The 26093-nt window shown below is 43.7% G+C and overlaps 1 protein-coding gene across 1 annotated transcript in view; it reads left to right on the forward strand.

The window, feature by feature from the left end:
• The window catches only part of USH2A (usherin), a 930843-nt gene that overhangs the window by 57310 nt on the left and 847440 nt on the right, over nucleotides 1–26093 (forward strand). The window contains exons 7-8 of the mRNA XM_077281431.1: nucleotides 160–381; nucleotides 3770–3863. Coding sequence (XP_077137546.1) covers nucleotides 160–381; nucleotides 3770–3863 — 316 coding nt within the window. The remainder of the gene's footprint in view (nucleotides 1–159; nucleotides 382–3769; nucleotides 3864–26093) is intronic.

Below are 26093 nucleotides of genomic sequence, written 5' to 3' on the forward strand. Positions count from 1 at the left end.
GAAAGAGCCTCCCATCCTTTAAAGACATGGAAAACATATAAAAATAAGTAATTTAGTCAATTTTATGCACAATTTGTGAACTTTAATAGTTTTTATGCTATTGGGTTGGTTTGTTGCTTTACATGATGTTTTATGACTCATTGAAATCTCTGTTCCTAGTAACACCCCTTATTCTAATGGAAATGTGACACTAAGCCTTCTGACTCCGGAACCGAATCATCGGCCACGTTACAATGATTTTCATAACAACCAGGAACTTCAGGAGTTTGTGAAAGCATCTCTAGTAAGGATTCAATTAACTGGTCAATATCACACACTGGAGGCTAATGTGAGTTTCCGACATCGGTATTATGGAATTCGTGAAATTACCATCAGTGGAAGGTACGGTCATGTTATCTTTCCATCCGCCCGGTAGCAGCAATTTATATATGTAGGAAAAAAACCAGACACTCATTTAGCAAATGACTTGTAAAATATGAATGTATTTGCCTTATACATCAAGACTAGGTTGGCTATGCTTCATGATGTCCTGACCTTGAAAAGAGATGCACTTCATGGCTTTTCGTGAGACCTAATCATCATTAGGCTTCCCGTCCTGACATTGTAAGGCCTAGTCAGAACCCGGGGCACCGAAGATCCTTGAGGAGTTATGGGAGCTCATAGGTGAGTTTCAGTGAGATGCCTAGTCTAGCATCTTGACATTGCAAGGCCTAGTCTACACCAGAGATGCTAAAGAAGAGCTCTGAAGAGTCATGAGAGCTCTTTAGGCAAGTGCCGAGGAAAGAGCTGGTCATTGACATCATGACATTGTAAGGCCTTGTGAACAAAAATTGGGGATTTAATGACAGCTGTGACAGGACACTAGGCTCAGCATGTGGTCCAACCACACCAGCTAATATCCAAGCTCATACAGGGTGACCTCCTGTGGAGCCCACACTGTGCAACTGCTTTGTCCAGTCAGATAGGATTTGATAAAGACATTTAAGGAGAATATTGAGTTATCATACATCCTAGCCACATACCGGTCACATTTTTAAAATCTATGGAATGGACAAAAATGCCTTTCCAGGGTCACGATCCATTCTAGCACCCCAGGGTGGGGAGTTAGACAGAGCATCCGTTATGACCCCAATGGCAGAGGGTCTCAGGAATAATTGCTAAGTCTGCAAACACAGAAAACCAGCTCATAGGGCAGTGGTAACTGGGCTGACCATATATCTAATCCTAGCACCACAAATACCAGCAGCCGGGGAACGTGCCTACGTTGATTCTAGACGTCTCGCGCCAGCCGGAGAGCTAACTACCCCTAGAAGGGAAAAGAAAGACCTTTCTTGCCTCCAGAGAAAAGACCCCAAAAGTTGGATACAAGCCCCCAACAAATAATAACGGTGAGGTAAGAGGAAAAGACAAACATAAGAATGAGCTAGGTATTTAGCAAAGAGAGGCCCACTAGCTAAAAGCAGAATATAGAAAGATAACTTATATGGTCAGCAAAAACCCTATCAAAAATATCCACACTGGAAATTCAAGAACCCCCGAACCGTCTAACGGCCCGGGGGGAGAACACCAGCCCCCTAGAGCTTCCAGCAAGGACAGGAATCACATTTAGTACAAGCTGGACAAAAATGAGAGCAAGCAAATAACCCAAAAAACAAAGAAGCAGGACTTAGCTTAATTTTGCACGAACCAGGACCAGCAGATAGGAGCAAACAGAATGTGTCTGATTACAACGATGCCAGGCACTGGACTAAGGATCCAGGAGGTTTATATAGCAACACCCCTGAAGTAACGACCCAGCTGGGTGCAAACTGAGGGAAGAAAATCCCAGAGTCATATCACTAGTAACCACAAGAGGGAGCCAAAAAGTCTAATTCACAACAGCATCTAATAGAAGCCATGTAGCAAAGCAACATTTTGTCTCCAAGCGTAATGGTGGGTGAGGACTAGTCATTGATGCCATGATGACACTGTAAGACCTTGTCAACACCGTCGGTGCTAAAGAGCCCTCAAGAGTGTCAGGCAGATGCCTTGTCATTGACATGCATTGCCCCATAATATCATGACATTGTGTGGACTAAAAATCACCGTAGGCACTGAAGAGTCTTTGAGCTGGTGGGAACTTCATGGTGGGACAGGTGACTAGGTCTTACATGACTTTATGTTGTGCTTGGCCCAGTGATATCATGATGTTGTGAGGGCTAGGCAGTATCAGAAGCACCGAAGAGTCATGAAGAATTTGCCATTTTGCTGGATTTTAGAGAATCAAATAACAAAAAACAATAAAGATTTTGATACATCTGAATTTTTTTTGTGAAATTCAAAGCAAATTTTATTGACTTTGAATTGATTTGCTCATCTCTAGGGAGCATATAATATTTATTGTTTTTTATTCCCTCACCTCGTTACATTTATTATGCTTTGGATTTCAAATCATAATAAACTTAATAAACAGCTATTTGGGGTACTTTCAATTTGGGGTGACAGGTTCCCTTTGATGAGATTTGTATGAGGGTATGTTAACACAGGGCAGATATACTTCAGCATTTCTGTGTGTATTACAGTGCCATCAAAATGGATGAGAGCATTTATCAAATCTTATCCAGAGGATACTATATGTAATAGATTTGTGTAAAGTTGACCTACATTAGGAAAAATCTGCAGGAAGGATGCAGCAAAATCTATGTCAACTGCACATGGATGTAACCCATGCAAAATGATTTGCGGCAAATTCTATGCCATTTTTTCCCCGCTAAAGGGACGTCTTACATGGATGTACCCTTATACTATGTGTAGCAAGCAAACTGAATCTTTTTTCCCAGATGAAGAAAATATTAGCTACTAGAGATAACCAAATGTTTTCAAATGTAAATTTGCCAGCTTAACGAATTTTACCAGAAAATCTGAATTTTAGCAAATTCATTGGGAGCAAATGCAAAGTACTCCCAAGCCTCTTATGAACAGCAAAGACAAATATTACATTCTGACTCACCAATAAAACCTAAATCTGTGTTATTCTCTTCCTCACACACTAATGATCTTCACTACTGTCCCATCACACACTATCTATACAGTTTCTTCATTTTTTTATTGCTTTTGTTCCCTATATCTATGGCGAAGCTGTGACCTTTGACGTCCTCTTGGTATACAGATTCATATTAACATGGCTGCTGCATTCCCTGCCTCAGCTTTTGTACAGACTATGATAATCCCTTCTGATTGGCTGGGCTATACCACATGATGTGATAGCATCAAAGCATTATGAAGATGTCAGCCCAGCCAGATAGGAGGTCATATTGTGCTTTTCCTGAGGCAATCTTCAGGACTATGCAAAATGCCAGTGGTAATTTTAGGTGATTCACATGAAATGAATCATGAATTGTTCGAATTTTCCAAATTACTAAAACTTTGACTAATTTGCATCAATCGATTCGCTCATCTCTACTGGCAATGTCTTTTTAGAGGAGCAATAAACTGTACGGTATGTGCATCATTACCCCGGGAAACTCTAGTGAAGTTGAAAATAACAATTTGCAAATTATTTTATTATTGACTGAAGGATGTGGATTACAGAACATCGACACTTCACTAAACGAGAAGAGCGTTTTGCATTTGCAGCTAGTTTAATTATATTTCCTTATAATGGATGTTTTACTTATCCTGTACTCTCAACACATTAGAGGCTCCATAAAAGTTGCTTGATTACGCTGTCATTGTCGGAGGGAGAAATGTCACTACTGACTACAGATAACTAGTTCCTTCTCTATTGCAGATGTAATTGCCATGGGCATGCTAATTCTTGTGATACGAGTGTTTCACCTTACAAGTGCCTATGTGACACCAAGAGCTTCACAGAGGGAGATAAAGTAAGATTTTTAATTCTTATGTTTTGTAACATTTTTTTTAATTAGTAGAGAATTGCAGCTGTTTCCACTTATAGAACTTAAATTTTCACTATAAGACCAGAATTTGGTATTATTATGATATTGTATCCTTGTCCCTCACGTCACTATACTTGAATTTTTCTTGCCAGTTTTTACCCCTCTTAAATGACTATTATTCAGTGAAACTTCCAACCAAATTTTACAAAAAAGGTCTTGAAACCCCTGTTTCCACTACCCTAGTAGAGAGTTTTGAGCTAAGTGAAGGAGTTCCTGCATTCAGGGAATATATACATTGGCTAGACTAAAGAAAGTGTCTGCAAAGAGTGTCTCTTTCATTCTGGAGGACCCGCAGGCCAGTGTTTTATATAAACAATTATTGAAAATTGTGTAATGCTTTTTTCTCCCAGTGGTGGCACTGCAGAGAAACTGAACACCTACTGCCAGGTTCCTTCAAAGATTATAGTGTATGACTGGTGGTCACAACAGCAGAACATCCTATTATCAGCCCACCAGATTCTACCTTTGATCTTTTCTTTCCTCTAGAATGTGATGTACCCTTTTGGGCATCTTCACTCTACCCCAGGGGCTTAAAGCACCGATCAGACCTCTGACATGACACATGCTTTCACATCACAATGTTTGCTGTCCAAGACAAGGACTAGTCTTTGGGCAAAACACATCATGATGTCAAAGGCCTTGTCTCAGAGGTAAGATGCCAAAGAGGACTTTATGCACCGGAGGAAATAAAGTCTTCACTGGAATGAAGGACAAGATGTTGGGCTGCAGTGGTATCAAGACAGGTAAGCATCAAGGCATTGTTTACTTTTTTAACCTTTTCCCTTGCCCTCTACAAGTTAGCAAAATAGCATCCGGCAGCTATTTGACTGAATTTGCACTAAGCAAAACACACAAAAAATTGGATTTAGAAGAATTGGAATCTTTGCAAGATTCAAGGTGAATTAAAATTTTCCTTCAACAAGTTTGATGATCTCTACTCTTAAAGCTTTTTTACATGGGCCAATAATTGGCTGAACTGGGGTTGTGAGAAAGCATGTTCTCAATTATTCGTCCATGTAAACATGAAAGCGGTCAGCTGATCACTGATTCATACTGCCCAAATGGCGGGCAGCCTGAACCAAATAAATATTTGTGCGACCATGGACCACAAAAGGTGATAAGACAAGTCCAAAACTTCCCTTAGATGGCTTCTTTCAGTGTTGCTTGAGGTGATCAAAAGGTCTTTTTCATAGCGAGAGACCTGTCAATCAACTGCTGTGTCACTGGGAAGAGCCGGCCAGGGGTGGAGCTAGTCTCCGGCTATGGTCACCGGCCAAATCTTTACATTTTTTTTAAATGCGTTTTGGAGAAATATAGACTTGGCTGCAATCACATAGCCAGCATCTGATTCATGTTACCCTTGGTTTGGGAAGCATGAATCAGATAACAGGTTCCCTTTAAAGGCTGCCTCTGCACATATTCTTTTTTCATTTTTCACTTGCTTCCTAAGAACAAAGTAAGGCAACTTTTCTAGTCTTCATTAAAAAATGTCCTACCATTTTGCAGCTGCAAAATGTCTGTAAGTTCGTTATCTAGCTGAGTGATCTACAAATCAGATACAAGATACAAATCGGTCAGTGCTCCTGCTCCTCTTGGCTCTCTGTGTTCCCATTTCCCTTCTCTAAGTGTTAGAGATTTGTTGTGAAATTGGATTCTGGGCTCCCCCGGTGGCCACTTGTGGAATTGTACTTGTGTGCATCATCCCCTCTGTTCACCTGCTCCTATCAGGATGTGGGAGTCGCTATATAACCTTGCTCCTCTGTCAGTTTCATGCCGGTCAACAATGTAATCAGAAGCCTTCTGTGCATGTTCCTGCTACTAGACAACTCCTAGCTAAGTTGGACTTTTGTCCTTGTGTGTTTTTGCATTTTGTTCCTGTTCACAGCTGCTGTTTCGTTACTGTGTCTGGAAAGCTCTTGTGAGCGGAAATTGCCACTCTGGTGTTATGAGTTAATGCTAGAGTCTTAAAGTAATTTCTGGATGGTGTTTTGATAGGGTTTTCTGCTGACCATGAAAGTGCCCTTTCTGTCTTCATGCTATCTAGTAAGCGGACCTCGATTTTGCTAAACCTATTTTCATACTACGTTTGTCATTTCATCTAAAATCACCGCCAATATATGTGGGGGCCTCTGTCTGCCTTTTGGGAAAATTTCTCTAGAGGTGAGCCAGGACTGTCTTTTCCTCTGCTAGGATTAGGTAGTTCTCCGGCTGGCGCTGGGCATCTAGGGATAAAAAACGTAGGCATGCTACCCGGCCACTTCTAGTTGTGCGGCAGGTTTAGTTCATGGTCAGTATAGTTTCCATCTTCCAAGAGCTAGTTCTCATATATGCTGGGCTATGTTCTCTCGCCATTGAGAATCATGACAGTTTGACCGGCCCAAAAAAGGGTTAAATTACTGGCTGAGAAAGGAGAGAAAAAAGAAGTCTGCTACAATTTTTTTTTTTTTTTTTTTTTTTTCCCTCTAGTTCTGAGTGTGCTCTTAATTGAATCACTTGCTAGTCTGCCTATACTGCAGCCTTCCTCTCTTTCTCTCCTTCTAATCCTTGAATGGCTCTGTGTTCACCTGTTCCAAATGGATCTTCAGAGTGTAGCTACAGGTTTGAATAATCTCGCCACAAAGGTACAAAATTTGCAAGATTTTGTTGTTCATGCACCTATGTCTGAGCCTAGAATTCCTTTGCCTGAATTCTTCTCGGGGAATAGATCTCACTTTCAAAATTTTAAAAATAATTGCAAATTGTTTTTGTCCCTGAAGTCTCGCTCTGCCGGAGACCCTGCACAGCAGGTCAGGATTGTAATTTCCTTGCTCCGGGGTGACCCTCAGGACTGGGCTTTTGCATTGACACCAGGGGATCCTGCGTTGCTCAATGTGGATGCGTTTTTTCTGGCCTTGGGGTTGCTTTATGAGGAACCTCATTTAGAGCTTCAGGCGGAAAAGGCCTTGATGTCCTTGTCTCAGGGGCAAGATGAAGCTGAAATATACTGCCAAAAATTCCGCAAATGGTCTGTGCTTACTCAGTGGAATGAGTGCGCCCTGGCGGCGATTTTCAGAGAAGGTCTCTCTGATGCCATTAAGGATGTTATGGTGGGGTTCCCTGTGCCTGCGAGTCTGAATGAGTCCATGACGATGGCTATTCAGATCGATAGGCGTCTGCGGGAGCGCAAACCTGTGCACCATTTGGCGGTGTCTACTGAGAAAACGCCAGAAAATATGCAATGTGACAGAATTCTGTCCAGAAGCGAGCGGCAGAATTTTAGACGAAAAAATGGGTTGTGCTTCTATTGTGGTGATTCAACTCATGTTATATCAGCATGCTTTAAGCGTACTAAGAAGCCTGACAAGTCTGTTTCAATTAGCACTTTACAGTCTAAGTTTATTCTATCTGTGACCCTGATTTGTTCTTTGTCATCTATTACCGCGGACGCCTATGTCGACTCTGGCGCTGCTTTGAGTCTTATGGATTGGTCCTTTGCCAAACGCTGTGGGTATGATTTGGAGCCATTGGAGGCTCCGATACCTCTGAAAGGGATTGACTCCACCCCATTGGCTAGTAATAAACCACAATACTGGACACAAGTGACTATGCGTGTTAATCCGGATCACCAGGAGGTTATTCGCTTTCTGGTGCTGTATAATCTACATGATGTTTTGGTGCTGGGATTGCCATGGCTGCAATCTCATAACCCAGTCCTCGACTGGAGAGCTATGTCTGTGTTAAGCTGGGGATGTAAAGGAACTCATGGGGACGTACCTTTGGTTTCCATTTCATCATCTATTCCCTCTGAGATTCCTGAATTCTTGTCTGACTTTCGTGACGTTTTTGAAGAACCCAAGGTTGGTTCACTACCTCCGCATCGGGAGTGCGATTGTGCCATAGACTTGATCCCGGGTAGTAAATTCCCTAAGGGTCGTTTATTTAATCTGTCTGTGCCTGAACACGCGGCTATGCGAGAATATATAAAGGAGTCCTTGGAAAAGGGACATATTCGTCCTTCGTCATCTCCCTTAGGAGCCGGTTTTTTCTTTGTGTCTAAGAAAGACGGCTCTTTGAGGCCGTGTATTGATTATCGACTTTTGAATAAAATCACGGTTAAATATCAATATCCGTTACCACTGCTTACTGATTTGTTTGCTCGTATAAAGGGGGCCAAGTGGTTCTCTAAGATTGATCTCCGTGGGGCGTATAATTTGGTGCGAATCAAGCAGGGGGATGAGTGGAAAACCGCATTTAATACGCCCGAGGGCCATTTTGAGTATTTGGTGATGCCTTTTGGTCTTTCAAATGCCCCTTCAGTCTTCCAGTCCTTTATGCATGACATTTTCCGCGATTATTTGGATAAATTTATGATTGTGTATCTGGATGATATTCTGATTTTTTCGGATGACTGGGACTCTCATGTCCAGCAGGTCAGGAGGGTTTTTCAGGTTTTGCGGTCTAATTCCTTGTGTGTGAAGGGTTCTAAGTGTGTTTTTGGGGTTCAAAAGATTTCCTTCTTGGGATACATTTTTTCCCCCTCTTCCATCGAGATGGATCCTGTCAAGGTTCAGGCTATTGGTGATTGGACGCAACCCTCTTCTCTTAAGAGTCTTCAGAAATTTTTGGGCTTTGCTAACTTTTATCGTCGATTTATTGCTGGTTTTTCTGATGTTGTAAAACCATTGACTGATTTGACTAAGAAGGGTGCTGATGTTGCTGATTGGTCCCCTGATGCTGTGGAGGCCTTTCGGGAGCTCAAGCGCCGCTTTTCTTCCGCCCCAGTGTTGCGTCAGCCTGATGTTGCTCTTCCTTTTCAGGTTGAGGTCGACGCTTCTGAAATCGGAGCTGGGGCGGTGTTGTCGCAGAGAAGTTCCGACTGCTCCGTGATGAGACCTTGTGCCTTTTTTTCCCGTAAATTTTCGCCCGCCAAGCGGAATTATGATATTGGGAATCGGGAGCTTTTGGCCATGAAGTGGGCTTTTGAGGAGTGGCGTCACTGGCTTGAGGGGGCCAGACATCAGGTGGTGGTATTGACTGACCACAAAAATTTAATTTACCTTGAGTCTGCCAGGCGCCTGAATCCTAGACAGGCGCGCTGGTCGTTGTTTTTCTCTCGGTTTAATTTTGTGGTGTCTTACCTACCGGGTTCTAAGAATGTTAAGGCGGATGCCCTTTCTAGGAGTTTTGAGCCTGACTCCCCTGGTAATTCTGAGCCCACAGGTATCCTTAAAGATGGAGTGATATTGTCTGCCATTTCTCCAGACCTGCGGCGGGCCTTGCAGGAGTTTCAGGCGGATAGACCTGATCGTTGCCCACCTGGTAGACTGTTTGTTCCTGATGATTGGACCAGTAGAGTCATCTCTGAGGTTCATTCTTCTGCGTTGGCAGGTCATCCTGGAATCTTTGGTACCAGGGATTTGGTGGCAAGGTCCTTCTGGTGGCCTTCCCTGTCACGAGATGTGCGAGGCTTTGTGCAGTCTTGTGACGTTTGTGCTCGGGCCAAGCCTTGTTGTTCTCGGGCTAGTGGATTGTTGTTACCCTTGCCTATCCCGAAGAGGCCTTGGACGCACATCTCGATGGATTTTATTTCGGATCTGCCTGTTTCTCAGAAGATGTCTGTCATCTGGGTGGTGTGTGACCGTTTCTCTAAGATGGTCCATCTGGTTCCCTTGCCTAAGTTGCCTTCTTCTTCCGAGTTGGTTCCTCTGTTTTTTCAAAATGTTGTTCGTTTGCATGGTATTCCGGAGAATATCGTTTCTGACAGAGGGACCCAATTCGTGTCTAGATTTTGGCGGGCATTCTGTGCTAGGATGGGCATAGATTTTTTTTTTTCGTCTGCTTTCCATCCTCAGACTAATGGCCAGACCGAGCGGACTAATCAGACCTTGGAGACATATTTGAGGTGTTTTGTGTCTGCGGATCAGGATGATTGGGTTGCTTTTTTGCCTTTGGCGGAGTTCGCCCTCAATAATCGGGCCAGCTCTGCCACCTTGGTGTCCCCGTTTTTCTGTAATTCGGGGTTTCATCCTCGATTTTCCTCCGGTCAAGTGGAATCTTCGGATTGTCCTGGAGTGGATGCTGTGGTGGAGAGGTTGCATCTGATTTGGGGGCAGGTGGTGGACAATTTGAAGTTGTCCCAGGAGAAGACTCAGCTTTTTGCCAACCGCCGTCGTCGTGTTGGTCCTCGGCTTTGTGTTGGGGACTTGGTGTGGTTGTCTTCTCGTTTTGTCCCTATGAGGGTTTCTTCTCCTAAGTTTAAGCCTCGGTTCATCGGCCCGTACAAGATATTGGAGATTCTTAACCCTGTGTCCTTCCGTTTGGACCTCCCTGCATCCTTTTCGATTCATAATGTTTTTCATCGGTCATTGTTGCGCAGGTATGAGGTACCGGCTGTGCCTTCCGTTGAGCCTCCTGCTCCGGTGTTGGTTGAGGGTGAGTTGGAGTACGTTGTGGAAAAGATCTTAGACTCTCGTGTTTCCAGACGGAAACTCCAGTATCTGGTCAAATGGAAGGGATACGGTCAGGAGGATAATTCTTGGGTCACTGCCTCTGATGTTCATGCCTCCGATCTTGTCCGTGCCTTTCATAGGGCTCATCCTGATCGCCCTGGTGGTTCTGGTGAGGGTTCGGTGCCCCCTCCTTGAGGGGGGGGTACTGTTGTGAAATTGGATTTTGGGCTCCCCCGGTGGCCACTTGTGGAATTGTACTTGTGTGCATCATCCCCTCTGTTCACCTGCTCCTATCAGGATGTGGGAGTCGCTATATAACCTTGATCCTCTGTCAGTTTCATGCCGGTCAACAATGTAATCAGAAGCCTTCTGTGCATGTTCCTGCTACTAGACAACTCCTAGCTAAGTTGGACTTTTGTCCTTGTGTGTTTTTGCATTTTGTTCCTGTTCACAGCTGCTGTTTCGTTACTGTGTCTGGAAAGCTCTTGTGAGCGGAAATTGCCACTCTGGTGTTATGAGTTAATGCTAGAGTCTTAAAGTAATTTCTGGATGGTGTTTTGATAGGGTTTTCTGCTGACCATGAAAGTGCCCTTTCTGTCTTCATGCTATCTAGTAAGCGGACCTCGATTTTGCTAAACCTATTTTCATACTACGTTTGTCATTTCATCTAAAATCACCGCCAATATATGTGGGGGCCTCTGTCTGCCTTTTGGGAAAATTTCTCTAGAGGTGAGCCAGGACTGTCTTTTCCTCTGCTAGGATTAGGTAGTTCTCCGGCTGGCGCTGGGCATCTAGGGATAAAAAACGTAGGCATGCTACCCGGCCACTTCTAGTTGTGCGGCAGGTTTAGTTCATGGTCAGTATAGTTTCCATCTTCCAAGAGCTAGTTCTCATATATGCTGGGCTATGTTCTCTCGCCATTGAGAATCATGACAGAGATTGCAGCAGGGAGGTATCGGTTGTACGCAGATCTCCACAATGTGGCAAAGGAAGAAAGCAGCTATAGTCTAAGGCAGAGGTCCCCAACTTTTCTGACTTTGAGAGCCACATCCCGCTCCTGCCCCACTCACAGTGGTGATGCCCAGAGAGCCCTACTACCACTATAATGAGCTTTTCCACTGTATGCCAAGCTCCAAGGTTTACTATCTTACCCCCATTCGGATCTGCTCTTCTGTACGGGGCTACACAAAAATCACCATCAAGAGATCTACTCTTAATAGCTGTGGCACTTGAGCCGCGAGCCCCACATCAGGGGCCTGTGAGCCACATGTGGCTCTCAAGCTACAGGTTTGGAACACCTCATCTAAGGTTAGGCAGAGATAATAGATTGTAGACCAGAGTAAATAAATGCAGGATAGAAGCTGTGCTGATATGTAAGGTATTGAAAACAGCAGTACCTTGAATTACACACAGACCTCACATCCAGCCTATATTACTTGGAGAGAAACTCAAAGAAGAGAAAAATCTGTAGCTTGGATAAGGCATGTCAGATTACTCCATTACCTACTTAATACTCCATAGTGAGTAAGGACACAGCCATGTGCACAAAGCCGCCTATACAATAACCGCTATAGTTACCTGGTAGAGGACAATACAGTCTCCATGTTCTGAATCAAAATAGACAAGGCCTGCACCCACAACCAAAATAAGAATGGTGCATAAGTAAAGGTAAAGTGCCAATGATAATTGGAAATCATACAAGGAAAGAGCACCATAAATACCAATAAAATTGCAAAAGTTTATTGAAAGTAAAAATAAAAACAAAAAAATACAACAAGGTATAGCAGGGATGTGACACGGTAAGCCAATAGTAGATGGCACCACAGGCAAGAACAGAAACAATCAGGTATGTATTAAAAAGTGCATGCTCAAAAAGTAATATACCAGTGATTGCGCAAAAAAGCATAAACAACAGATAAGGTACAGAGGGGCTGTATACCACCCATGCAAATTGAGCAAACAAAGCAGTAAAGTGACTGAGTGCTGAAAGTAATATACCTGATAGTACTCTGGAGCTCTGAGGTGCCACCGCCCCCAACGCGCGTTTCAGCGCTTAAGCCTTCTTCCGGGGGATGGCATCCTGAGAGAACCGGGGTCTTTAAATAGGGGGTCATGCCCAATCAGAAATATTCAGCTGGCGATAACACTGTGTAGCGGTGGCGCATGTGAACGCCGAATGACCGGAAGAGAAAGCAAGCGAGGACGTCAGCGGACATGCCGGCCAGATGCGAAGCCCCGCCCACATGAGAACACGTGAGCGGAGACCCACATCCAGGAAGCAAGTAAGCCGGATAAGACGCCGTCGCCTGCGTCCAGTTGCCAGGAGACAACACACATGCGCACAACAGTGAGAGGCCGATAGAACCCATGGTAAGAAAACTAAAGTGCAGTGCATAAGACACAAGGCAATAATTGTACAATAAACATAGAATAATATACAATAGTTAATATGTGTGATCGTACAGATACGCAAACTCTAGTGATGAGCATAAAGTGCAGTGCATACATACAAAACAGTAATCCTGCAATCATCAAAGATAGTATACAATAATTAATACAAGTGATAGTACAACTACGCAAACTATGATAGTAACGTGTAAGTAAAAAATAAATATACATACGTAAAAATATGCAAGAAACAAGACCAATAAATATGGATTAAATTTACATACCCACATGGGTGTACATAAAACAATAATTAACAAATTGTAAAAAGCTGTAATAAGCAGCCTAGTGGATGAAAAAACTGTGATTCAATCCAAAGTGAGTCCATGGTGAGTCCATATAGGTGGCTGAATGAGATAATTTCCTCCAAAACTGGATTTGGGCTGATATTAATAAGACGACTAAAAAAATAATGATAAAAAAGACATATTAAAATAGAAAAGACACCAGATGGTAAGATGCCGGAAAGAAGCCGAGGGTGAGTATATTCCTATTAGGTATATACTCACCGTCGTACGTGCCCTGCTTTGTTCCGGCAGCCTTCCTTCTTAAGAATGAGCGTGTTCAGGGCCTTAGATGATGTCACGGCTTTGTGATTGGTCGCGGCGGCCCACGTGACCGCTCAGCGACCAATCACAAGCCGTGACGTAATTCTCATGGCCTAAATTCCTAGAATGAGGAATTTAGGACCTGAGAGAATTACGTCACGGCTTGTGATTGGTCGCTGAGCGGTCACGTGGGCCGCCGCGACCAATCACAAAGCCGTGACATCATCTAAGGCCCTGAACGCGCTCATTCTTAGGAACGGAAGATGCCGATTACTACCAGGGCTCGTCAGAGGGTGAGTATATCAATATTTTTTATTTTAATTCTTTATTTTACACTTAAATATGGATCCCAGGGCCTGAAGGAGAGTTTCCTCTCCTTCAGACCCTGGGAACCATAGTATCCCATTGCACTGCATTGGGTTTCGCGTTTCGGCTGACCCCGACCCCGACTTTTTTATATAATCGGCCGATTTCACTCGACCTGACTTTTGAGAAAGTCGGGTTTCGTGAAACCCGACCCGATCCTATAAAAATAAAAGTCGCTCAACCCTAGTCACAAGAATGAAATTTTCTGAAGTGGCACGGAATGGTTTTTAAGGCCTCAATATTTTACTCTTTGGCCGCAGCTAGAATGTCTCGTACATGCTTCCGTGTCCTCACTTTGAGAGCTCGTGTGGTGAGGCCCACGTATATTTTATTGCACGGGCACAAGGCATGGTACACCACCGTTGTGGTCGTACAAGTAACTGTTTGTGTAATTGTGAATATGCGGCCATCTGAAGAAGAAAAATCACGAGCCGAAACAATATTGGGGCACGCCACACATCTACCGCACGGTTGGCAACCCCAAGGACTAAACCGAGGGGCCAAACCTGAAGAAAAAATTAGGGGTGACGGACGGGGGGCTAAATAGCTCCTAACCAGATGGTCACCCAAATTTTGAGACCTCCGGGCCGTGATCGATGGTTTAGATGGTAAGTATTGCTTTAGGACAGGATCCACCAAAAGGATCGGCCAATATTTAGAAACCACGTCGGACATATATCTCCACTGAGAGTGATATTGTGAAACCAGTCTTACCTGTGCATTTTCAGCGTTTTTGCCAGATGAATAAAGAAGTTGGTGTCTCCCAGTATTCCTAGCTCTATTATAGGCTCTCTTGAGACACCTCTTACTGTAGCCTCTTTCCAAGAAACGGTCCGTCATTTCCCTGGCCTGTACCTCGAAGTCCTCTTTAGACGAACAAATCCTCCTAATTCGGAGGAACTGGCCTACAGGAACAGAATTAATCACATGGGGTGGGTGGGAAGATGTAGCATGCAGTACAGAATTGACCGCTGTATCCTTACGGAAGGCATCGGCGATCAAAATACCATCCACACCCCTCCTCACAGTGACATCCAAAAAATCAATGGAGTTAAAATCAAAATTATAGGTTAAATGGATGTTTTGATCATTAGCATTCAATACAGAGAAAAAAGTCTGTAACTCAAAAGGGGTACCCCGCCAGATCAGGAAAATGTCATCAATGTAGCGGGTCCAAAAAATGACCCGCTCCATTGATGGACCCTGATCTGACGAGAAAAGGTCCTTCTCCCACAGCCCCAGGAACAAATTAGCGTAAGCTGGCGCACAAGCCGCGCCCATCGCGGTTCCTTGGAGCTGCAGGTAGAAGGACCCCTTAGATAAGAAAAAATTATGAGTCAGGAGAAATTGTAAAAGAACAAGCAAAAAATCATTGTCACTGGAGGAGAAGCTGGTCATTGATAAAAAGTACTGGACTGCCCTCAAGCCATCCCAGTGGCGAATATTGGTGTACAGAGACTCTACGTCACATGTTACGAGGATCATGCCCCCATCAATGTGCACGGAGTCTATTTTCTTAAGGAAATCAGAAGTGTCCTTCAGATAGGAGGGAATAGTCTCCACCAGGGGCTTGAGGAATGAGTCAATGTATCTGCCAATGCCCTCCATAAGCCCACCCACCCCAGAGATGATGGGCCTACCTGGAGGGTTACGAATATTTATGTGTACCTTCAGAAGAAGGTACAACGTAGATATACGGGGGTCCTTAACCAATAGGACATCACGTACTTGTGTGGTAATGATACCGTCATCCAAGGCCCTCTGTACAATTTTAGACAATTCCCCCTTATAAGAAACAAGAGGATTAAAAGTTAATTTCTTATAACAAGAGGCATCCCTAAGCATACGGTAAGCCTCTGCAAGGTACATTTTGATGGGCCAGATCACAACGTTCCCACCCTTGTCAGCCGGTTTAAAAATTACATCCCTAAGTTTTTTAAGTCTATTCAAACCCAAATTTTCAGCCCTAGTAAGGTTGTTACAATAGACAGAAGTGGGGATCGTGTCAAACTCATTAGAAACAAGCCTGACAAAAATATCCACATTAGGGCATAATGACAAGGGCGGGAATTTAGTGGACCTAGGGCGTAAAGATGACGGTAACCTACCTAGGCTTGGGCCAACGTGCTCCTGTGCCAATTCCTCCAACATTCTTAAAATCGACTGCTCCTCTGGTAAAGGAAAGGCCTGTTGGATTTCCTCACTATGATGCCATTTCTTGAAGATTAAGGACCTAGCAAACATGTGTAGGTCCTTGAGGGCTATAAAGGGATCAAACCACATACTAGGAGAAAATGAGAGACCTTTAGCAAGTAGACCAATCTCATCCGAACTCAAAATATGTTCGGACAAATTAATTACCTTAAGAGCGTCCTTTTTACCATTGGGACGCTCAGGGCCACGTTTATTACTGTTGAATTTTTGCTCCCACTTTCTCTTGCCAGAATTGCCAAAACGGGTTTGCATAGACCGTTGGGATGTGTCTGATGTCTCCCCAGCAGATGAAATGGAAGAGACAGAGGGGGATCTTTGACCCCTATTAGTAGACACTGTTTTTCTCCATCTATAAACCGTTTTACGTTGGAAATCGGTACTGTCACGGAGTAATTTTTTAGCATGTGTGGTTCTAATCTGGGATTCCCAATCAGCTGAATTTTTTTCCAAAGTAGTATTAAATGCCGAAATATTCTCTGTTGTTGCCAACTTCTTATACTCCACAAATAGGCCATCAATCTCAGTTTCCAATAACGAAACGGATTTTTTATTATAATCAGCCAACAGCTCCATAAATTGTAAGGATGCCTTAGTACAGACCTCCTCCCATTTAGTAGTAAAAGTGTCATCAGTAACCGGAAAGGAGGGAAACACCTGAATACGTAACCCTCGTGGTATTAAATTCTTCCTGAGGTAGTTTTCTAAAAAGGCAAAAAGGCCCTATTCCACCATATTTTGGTCCGTTTGTGTAAAAGTTTTTTAATTTGCATCTGTAATGCCATAATGTCCCCTTGATCACCTGATGTTGTACTAATGGAACCATTGTCAAAAACCTGTGCAACTTGTGTTTGCCAGGCTACATCCCTGGATTTGTAATCCATTGGACCTAAAGAAAATCTGTGAAAATACACAGTGTAAGTATGAATCAAAATAGACAAGGCCTGCACCCACAACCAAAATAAGAATGGTGCATAAGTAAAGGTAAAGTGCCAATGATAATTGGAAATCATACAAGGAAAGAGCACCATAAATACCAATAAAATTGCAAAAGTTTATTGAAAGTAAAAATAAAAACAAAAAAATACAACAAGGTATAGCAGGGATGTGACACGGTAAGCCAATAGTAGATGGCACCACAGGCAAGAACAGAAACAATCAGGTATGTATTAAAAAATACAGAGTGCATGCTCAAAAAGTAATATACCAGTGATTGTGCAAAAAAGCATAAACAACAGATAAGGTACAGAGGGGCTGTATACCACCCATGCAAATTGAGCAAACAAAGCAGTAAAGTGACTGAGTGCTGAAAGTAATATACCTGATAGTACTCTGGAGCTCTGAGGTGCCACCGCCCCCAACGCGCGTTTCGGCGCTTAAGCCTTCTTCCGGGGGATGGCATCCTGAGAGAACCGGGGTCTTTAAATAGGGGGTCATGCCCAATCAGAAATATTCAGCTGGCGATAACACTGTGTAGCGGTGGCGCATGTGAACGCCGAATGACCGGAAGAGAAAGCAAGCGAGGACGTCAGCGGACATGCCGGCCAGATGCGAAGCCCCGCCCACATGAGAACACGTGAGCGAAGACCCGCATCCAGGAAGCAAGTAAGCCGGATAAGACGCCGTCGCCTGCGTCCAGTTGCTAGGAGACAACGCACATGCGCACAACAGTGAGAGACCGATAGAACCCATGGTAAGAAAACTAAAGTGCAGTGCATAAGACACAAGGCAATAATTGTACAATAAACATAGAATAATATACAATAGTTAATATGTGTGATCGTACAGATACGCAAACTCTAGTGATGAGCATAAAGTGCAGTGCATACATACAAAACAGTAATCCTGCAATCATCAAAGATAGTATACAATAATTAATACAAGTGATAGTACAACTACGCAAACTATGATAGTAACGTGTAAGTAAAAAATAAATATACATACGTAAAAATATGCAAGAAACAAGACCAATAAATATGGATTAAATTTACATACCCACATGGGTGTACATGAAACAATAATTAACAAATTGTAAAAAGCTGTAATAAGCAGCCTAGTGGATGAAAAAACTGTGATTCAATCCAAAGTGAGTCCATGGTGAGTCCATATAGGTGGCTGAATGAGATAATTTCCTCCAAAACTGGATTTGGGCTGATATTAATAAGAAGACTAAAAAAAAATGATAAAAAAGACATATTAAAATAGAAAAGACACCAGATGGTAAGATGCCAATAAAAACAACATAGTGAATCAAGGGGTTTGCAAAAATGGAGCAAAACTTAGGACTTCATTCAGACCCTGTGGATGAACAGTGCGGTTTCCAAATCCAAAATGATTCTTTTTGCGCCAATAAACGACTCAAATTGCCCCCACGAAGGCTATTAGAAATATGATCAACACCCTTTACAACAAAACCCGAGGGGTCACAAGAATGAAATTTTCTGAAGTGGCGCGGAATGGTTTTTAAGGCCTCAATATTTTCCTCTTTGGCCGCAGCTAGAATGTCTCGTACATGCTCCCGTGTCCTCACTTTGAGAGCTCGTGTGGTGAGGCCCACGTATATTTTATTGCACGGGCACGAGGCATGGTACACCACCGTTGTGGTCGTACAAGTAACTGTTTGTGTAATTGTGAATATGTGGCCATCTGAAGAAGAAAAATCACGAGCCGAAACAATATTGGGGCACGCCACACATCTACCGCACGGTTGGCAACCCCAAGGACTAAACCGAGGGGCCAAACCTGAAGAAAAAATTGGGGGTGACGGACGGGGGGCTAAATAGCTCCTAACCAGATGGTCACCCAAATTTTGAGACCTCCGGGCCGTGATCGATGGTTTAGATGGTAAGTATTGCTTTAGGACAGGATCCGCCAAAAGGATCGGCCAATATTTAGAAACCACGTCGGACATATATCTCCACTGAGAGTGATATTGTGTAGCCAGTCTTACCTGTGCATTTTCAGCATTTTTGCCAGATGAATAAAGAAGTTGGTGTCTCCCAGTATTCCTAGCTCTATTATAGGCTCTCTTGAGACACCTTTTACTGTAGCCTCTTTCCAAGAAACGGTCCATCATTTCCCTGGCCTGTACCTCGAAGTCCTCTTTAGACGAACAAATCCTCCTAATTCGGAGGAACTGGCCTACAGGAACAGAATTAATCACATGGGGTGGGTGGGAAGATGTAGCATGCAGTACAGAATTGACCGCTGTATCCTTATGGAAGGCATCGGCGATCAAAATACCATCCACACCCCTCCTCACAGTGACATCCAAAAAATCAATGGAGTTAAAATCTAATTTATAGGTTAAATGGATGTTTTGATCATTAGCATTCAATACAGAGAAAAAAGTCTGTAACTCAAAAGGGGTACCCCGCCAGATCAGGAAAATGTCATCAATGTAGCGGGTCCAAAAAATGACCCGCTCCATTGATGGACCCTGATCTGACGAGAAAAGGTCCTTCTCCCACAGCCCCAGGAACAAATTAGCGTAAGCTGGTGCACAAGCCGCGCCCATCGCGGTTCCTTGGAGCTGCAGGTAGAAGGACCCATTAAATAAGAAAAAATTATGAGTCAGGAGAAATTGTAAAAGAACAAGCAAAAAATCATTGTCACTGGAGGAGAAGCTGGTCATTGATAAAAAGTACTGGACTGCCCTCAAGCCATCCCGGTGGTGAATATTGGTGTACAGAGACTCTACGTCACATGTTACGAGGATCATGTCCCCATCAATGTGCATGGAGTCTATTTTCTGTCTAGTCATAGTCTCCATGTTCTGTCTTGCAGACTGTTATATGCTCTATATACAGAGATACCATGGAAGCAAAAGGGAAAATTCCAGCAAATCCATCAGGTGAAGAAAATAGAATAATGTATTCAAAGCAAGAGGATCTACATAACATGTTGAAACCTTAGTTTTTAGCATGTTACGCAGATCCTCCTGTTTTTCACTGTATATACATGCTGGAAGTTTCCCTTTTGCTGCCACTTTCACTCGCTGTGTTTCACCAGCAGAATGAGCAACCATCGAGGGATGGTCTAAGAGCTGTACAATGTGCTTTTTTCCCTATATATAGGGATAGTCTCCCCTTTAACTAACAAGGCAATGTGTTTTTTTTCTGTTAAATCAGTCCGCAATCACACTCCGTATTCCTAAAATTAGAGGCAAAATGGTACAGATATAGCGGCCACTAATGTGACAGCCATAGTTCAAAACAATCATAGCACAGAACGGCTGGACCACACAAATAGCATGTTGGCAGCTGATACATCGGTAAACTGATCAAATTTGCAGGCGATGCAAAGCTAGGAGGGATAGCTAACATTAGAGAAGACAGAGAAAGGATTCACAAAGATCTAGATAACCTTGAACAATGGGCAGCGACCAATAGAATGCTGTTTAACAGGGGGAAATGCGAGATTCTACATCTGGGCAAGAAGAACAAAAATTACATCTACAGATTGTGCGGAATAGAACTAAGCAACAGCACGTGTGAAAAACTTGAGTATACTAATAGATCACAGACTGCACATGAGTCCACAGTGTGATGCAGCTGCAAAAAAGGCAAACACTGTTCTAGGATGTATTAAGAGAAGCAAAGAGTCTAGATCAAGTGAAGTAATTACTCCTAATCTACTCCTCCTTGGTCAGGCCTCATCTGGAATACTGTGTCTAGGTCTGGACACCACATTTAAAAAAATACATTGAAAAACTGGAGCAAGTTCAGAGAAGAGCTACCAGGATGGTGAGCGGACTGCAATGTATGTCCTATGAGGAACTTTTAAAGGATTTGGGAATGTTTAGCTTGCTAAAAAGAAGGCTAAGAGACTTAATAGCTGTCTACAAATATATGAAGTGATGTCACAATGTAGTCTGATTTGCACATGGAAACACGAGAAGCAATGGAATGAAACTGAAAGGGAGAAGATACAGATTAGACATTAGAAAAAAAAATTGACAGTGAGGGTGATTAATGAGTGGAACAGGCTGCCACAAGAGGTGGTGAGTTCTCCTTCAATGGAAGTCTTCAATCCGAGGCTGGACAGACATCTGTCTGAGACGGTTTAGTGAATCCTGCATTGAGCTGGGGGATGGACACGATGACCCTAGAGGTCCCTTCCAACTCTAACATTCTATGATTCTATGATAGGTATTGTAGAGGCCCGATAGTCTTTATGACATCTCCATACATCGTGCCATGTGCATGAAGCCTAAAGGCGAGATAAGTAACAGAAACCCTTGATGGCAAAAGAAGATTTTTGACTTTGAAGCGTAAAAAAAAATTCTTCCATCTACCCATGATTTTTAATAACCCCTTACGTCACTGTTATCTAGAATAAATTAAAATTTCTCCGATAAACAGAGCACACCGTGGCTATAAAAACTTCCCCCGCTCATCAAACACTAGAAGCAATCTTTTCCAGACTTGATAACAATAAGTGGGATTCTAGTCTTTCATTAGCGGCAGCGGCGAGATCAAATTAATTGAGAGAGCTTTCCGTAAAACCCACATATGCACCTTTCTGGAAATAACAAGCAAATTGTTTTATTGTTACATTAAATTTTAATATTACATTTCCAGTGTCTTCTTTCCGCGGAAGCAAATTAAATAAATCTTTTGATATAAAGACATATCTTTTTACTGCTCGGAAAATTGCCTTAATCATTTAAACACCGTGCCCTCCTGTAGCTAATATTTTTCATGCCTTTTAGATTTTCTTGCAGGCAGGTATATCTTGTTTTGCAGACTTCCAGGTTGGTGTTGTTTCTTATCTCGCCACTCTTTTATGTCGTCTTATAATATAATTATCAGCGCACAGCGCATTACATGGCAAATTTGTTTCGACTAAATTTTACTTTTGGAATTAAATTATTTTATTTTTTCCATTTTTTTATTATTTTAATATTCTGGCTTCAAAGCCACATCACATAGTCATTTCCTCTAAATGATTTATATATTTTTGTGCGTGTGATAAAAAGAGGTGAAACCTATGCAAATAAAAAAAAAGAAAATTGCTCAAATTTTGATTGAAAATAATAAATCACTAGCAGATAATAAAAAAGTTAAATAAAAAAAGAATTATAATAAATTCAAAAGAGAAATATAGTATAAAAGGGCTGTTTGGATTTTGTTGCCTGCTACCATATTCAACCTTTTCATACTAGTATTTGATTAAAAAAAACGATGCTTTAATTACTGTTTTAGAGGGGTTGCATAGATTAGAAAAACATTGCTTCTTTCCTGCAGTTTTGCACTAGACCTGAACTAAGCTGCAATACCAGATCCAACCTGTGCAAAGATGGGGCACTGTTTTTAGACAATATCATTCATGTTTTCACATTATTGAAACCCATTTTAAATCTTGTAGTACACATTTTGGAGTGTCCTCAGCAATTTTCTAAACTTGCATAGCAATGAATGAAGAGGAGCCGAGCATGCTCAGCAAAACCTTCCAGAGAGGAATTTTCACCAGTTTCTCTGCAGTGCTGAATAAAACAGTTTCTAATTTTTAATTTCTCATCATGCTGCAGACATATTGGTTTGTAATTGTAAACATATAAATTCTAATTTTCTCCTTCAACCAAGGGGGCATTATCAGAAATTATTTTTGGTGTGGGAGACACTTTTTAAATTGAAAAATTACTATCAGAATATGTCATGCAGGGGAAAAAAAACACATCGCTAGATAATGTCAGACTCTGTTTGAGACATGTAATGATACTACTGAAGTGACCGAGGGCAAGTTCGCCCATGTATATCCATGATCTGGCCCAGCAAAACTTCCACACTCAGATTCCATCTTAACAAACGTATCTTTACTGTTAAACATTTTCTTAACACAGTGGAACACAGTAATAAACAATGCAAAATATACCTATTCACAGAATTAACGTGTAATAACAAGCTTTCCCTCACTTTCCCTATCCACACGTTACCAGTCTCTTTACTCCAGGAGGTTATCTTCCCACGTCGCAGGCCTGTCTGTCTCTGCAGGGATTAAACAAAGCTCCGTCTCTCAGGTCCAGACTGTAGTCCTTGGGGTACGGCAGGTAGGGGTGGAATATTCGGCCTCTCAACAGAGGACCCGCTTACAGTTCGTGGGTTCAGGATCTGTGGAGATGTCACCGCTGAGTGAATATTCGGCCTCTCAACAGAGGACCCGTTTACAGTTCGTGGGTTCAGGATCTGGAAGTCAGCTTTCAAGGGAGAGGGATCATCCAGACAATCTGTTATATCGCATTCACAGGAGGGCACCAGCATATACAGACTTCTCTCTGCACAGAGAAATTTCCCGGGCTCTCCTTCTCTCTCTCCTTCCTGGTCACATGACACAACAGGGGGGAGCTTAGCCAATACAGTTTGTTTCTCTGTAATCACATTCGGCATAGGTATAACTTCTGGCCACACGGGGGCAGTGTCTGTCACAGATTCTTCTATGTCAATGATAACAGAACAGTCAGAGCCGGCCAGCTCATTACACGCCCCCCCACTTGAAGGTTGGCAGTCCCTGTCAACGACTGTCTCCAGGGCGGCGATGGCTGTGGAGGTTGTAGGACCCGGCTGTGAAGAGGGCCACACATATTGGTCTCTGTAGGACTGTCCCGGGGGCACTCCTGCGTTGGTCCTAGCTGTCCGCCTAACGGGTGCTAGTCTCTGTCCCCGATCAGTCACTCCACTCTCCGCCCCAGTCGGTAAGTCAGTCGAGGAGGTAAGGGTATCAGACGTGTCAGTCAGGCGAGCAGGGGTAGGTATGTCTTCTACCTCTACATCCCCGGTGTCGGTGTCTCCCACAGTATTAGTGATATCCATCTCTCTAGGTATCACAGGAGAGGAGTCAGGCTGAGAACGGCAGGGGCGCAACATGTTGCGGTGCTGTCTTGTCCTAGGTGGAACTCTTCTCTTCCAGCCGTACCATTCCCTCCAGGGGCGTCGTTCCTTCCAGTTAGCAGGACCCTCAGAGGGGTGAGCGGATCTCTGCCACCGCTCTTCTCGGGTAGGGCAATTTCTGGACATGTGTCCCATCTTTCTGCACGTCCAGCACTCACGTCTGCGTCTGTCTGGAGGGCGCTTCAGCCTGTATCGTCGACCTCGGTAGGGGACATCTGTCATCTGCGGTTGTTCTTCACCCCAGAATACGGAGTTACACTCTGGGGCCACCACCGAAACCGCCTTCATGCTGCGTACCTCTCCTTTAACTCTTTCTGGCGGCTTCCGCATGGTATCTTGGGATAGGCCGCTGGTCCCCAGAACGGCAGTAAGGGCTTTCCCCAGACTCTCAATCTCCTCCCAGATTCTTCTTATCAGCCGCTGGTTCTGTTTTTCTACACCCCGTTCTCTGTCCCCCCCTGCTGCTCGAACCTCAGCTGCAGGGGTGTCTAGTTTAACGGCGGCCATTGTGGTGAGACCTGGCGTGGTGGCTCTGCTCGTGGGTGTAGCTGATATTCGGTTCGTCGTGGTAATTGATGGTTTGTTCGTTGAGGACAACGATTCGCCCTATGACGGGGGTCACCACATGACCAACACGGTCCCGCGGGACGGCTAGGTCGTATCCGCTGGTCTCTCTGTCGTTCTAGTATTAACTGTGACACCTGTTGCTGTAAATCTGCTACCATCTGTTTCAGCTCCTCGGTGTCACTGTTGGGCTGGTTACTGTTTAATATGGATCTGCATGCAGCGCTTTGAGTCCCCACATCCATGACGGGTCCCCTAGAACGTTCTATGGCTTCCTGCTGGACTTCAGCGAAGGTGAGAGTCGGCGTCATCCGAATCAAGTCCTGTAGCGTACGGTTAAGATACTGGTCTCTCAGCCCTATAACGAATTGGTCTCTCAGTACCAGGTCACGAGGAGCTATAGTAGCCAGTTGTTCCCCTCTTGCACAGACTTGTTCAAGGAGTACCTGAAGGGCATTTGCATATTGGGGAATGTCCTCCCATTCAAGCTGTGTCCGTCTAAAGAACAGGTATCGCAGTGTTCCCTGGTACGTAGTAGGTCCATAGGTCTTTTCCAGCACCTGCACCAAATCCTCCAACACACGCTGCCCCCTGACCGTCTCCAGTCTGACTGTCGTCCATGCCTCCCCCTCTAGTGTCAGTACCGCCATTTCTGCCAAGGTCTTAGGGTCAATATTATACATTTCTCCCAGTATCCGCACTTGTTCCGCCCACTCTGGTACGGGGTAGTTTCGCCCGCCAAATTTCCTGACCTGGTTTACAATGGACACCGGCGGCGGTTTCTGACTGTACACTGGGCCTGGGTGGGAATCTTGCTGGGCACAGATCCTGCCGACTACGCCAGATGAAGTGACCGAGGGCAAGTTCGCCCATGTATATCCATGATCTGGCCCAGCAAAACTTCCACACTCAGATTCCATCTTAACAAACGTATCTTTACTGTTAAACATTTTCTTAACACAGTGGAACACAGTAATAAACAATGCAAAATATACCTATTCACAGAATTAACGTGTAATAACAAGCTTTCCCTCACTTTCCCTATCCACACGTTACCAGTCTCTTTACTCCAGGAGGTTATCTTCCCACGTCGCAGGCCTGTCTGTCTCTGCAGGGATTAAACAAAGCTCCGTCTCTCAGGTCCAGACTGTAGTCCTTGGGGTACGGCAGGTAGGGGTGGAATATTCGGCCTCTCAACAGAGGACCCGCTTACAGTTCGTGGGTTCAGGATCTGTGGAGATGTCACCGCTGAGTGAATATTCGGCCTCTCAACAGAGGACCCGTTTACAGTTCGTGGGTTCAGGATCTGGAAGTCAGCTTTCAAGGGAGAGGGATCATCCAGACAATCTGTTATATCGCATTCACAGGAGGGCACCAGCATATACAGACTTCTCTCTGCACAGAGAAATTTCCCGGGCTCTCCTTCTCTCTCTCCTTCCTGGTCACATGACACAGCAGGGGGGAGCTTAGCCAATACAGTTTGTTTCTCTGTAATCACATTCGGCATAGGTATAACTTCTGGCCACACGGGGGCAGTGTCTGTCACAGATTCTTCTATGTCAATGATAACAGAACAGTCAGAGCCGGCCAGCTCATTACACTACCATTATCTACTTTGGTTACAAGTGGGGGTGTACAGCAGAGCTGTATGTCTTACCAAGCACCTCTACATCTGCAGCTCTCATCTCACAGCATTGTCAATTT

Source organism: Ranitomeya variabilis, chromosome 2 (genome assembly GCF_051348905.1).
Source record: "Ranitomeya variabilis isolate aRanVar5 chromosome 2, aRanVar5.hap1, whole genome shotgun sequence".
Classification (NCBI taxonomy): domain Eukaryota; kingdom Metazoa; phylum Chordata; class Amphibia; order Anura; family Dendrobatidae; genus Ranitomeya; species Ranitomeya variabilis.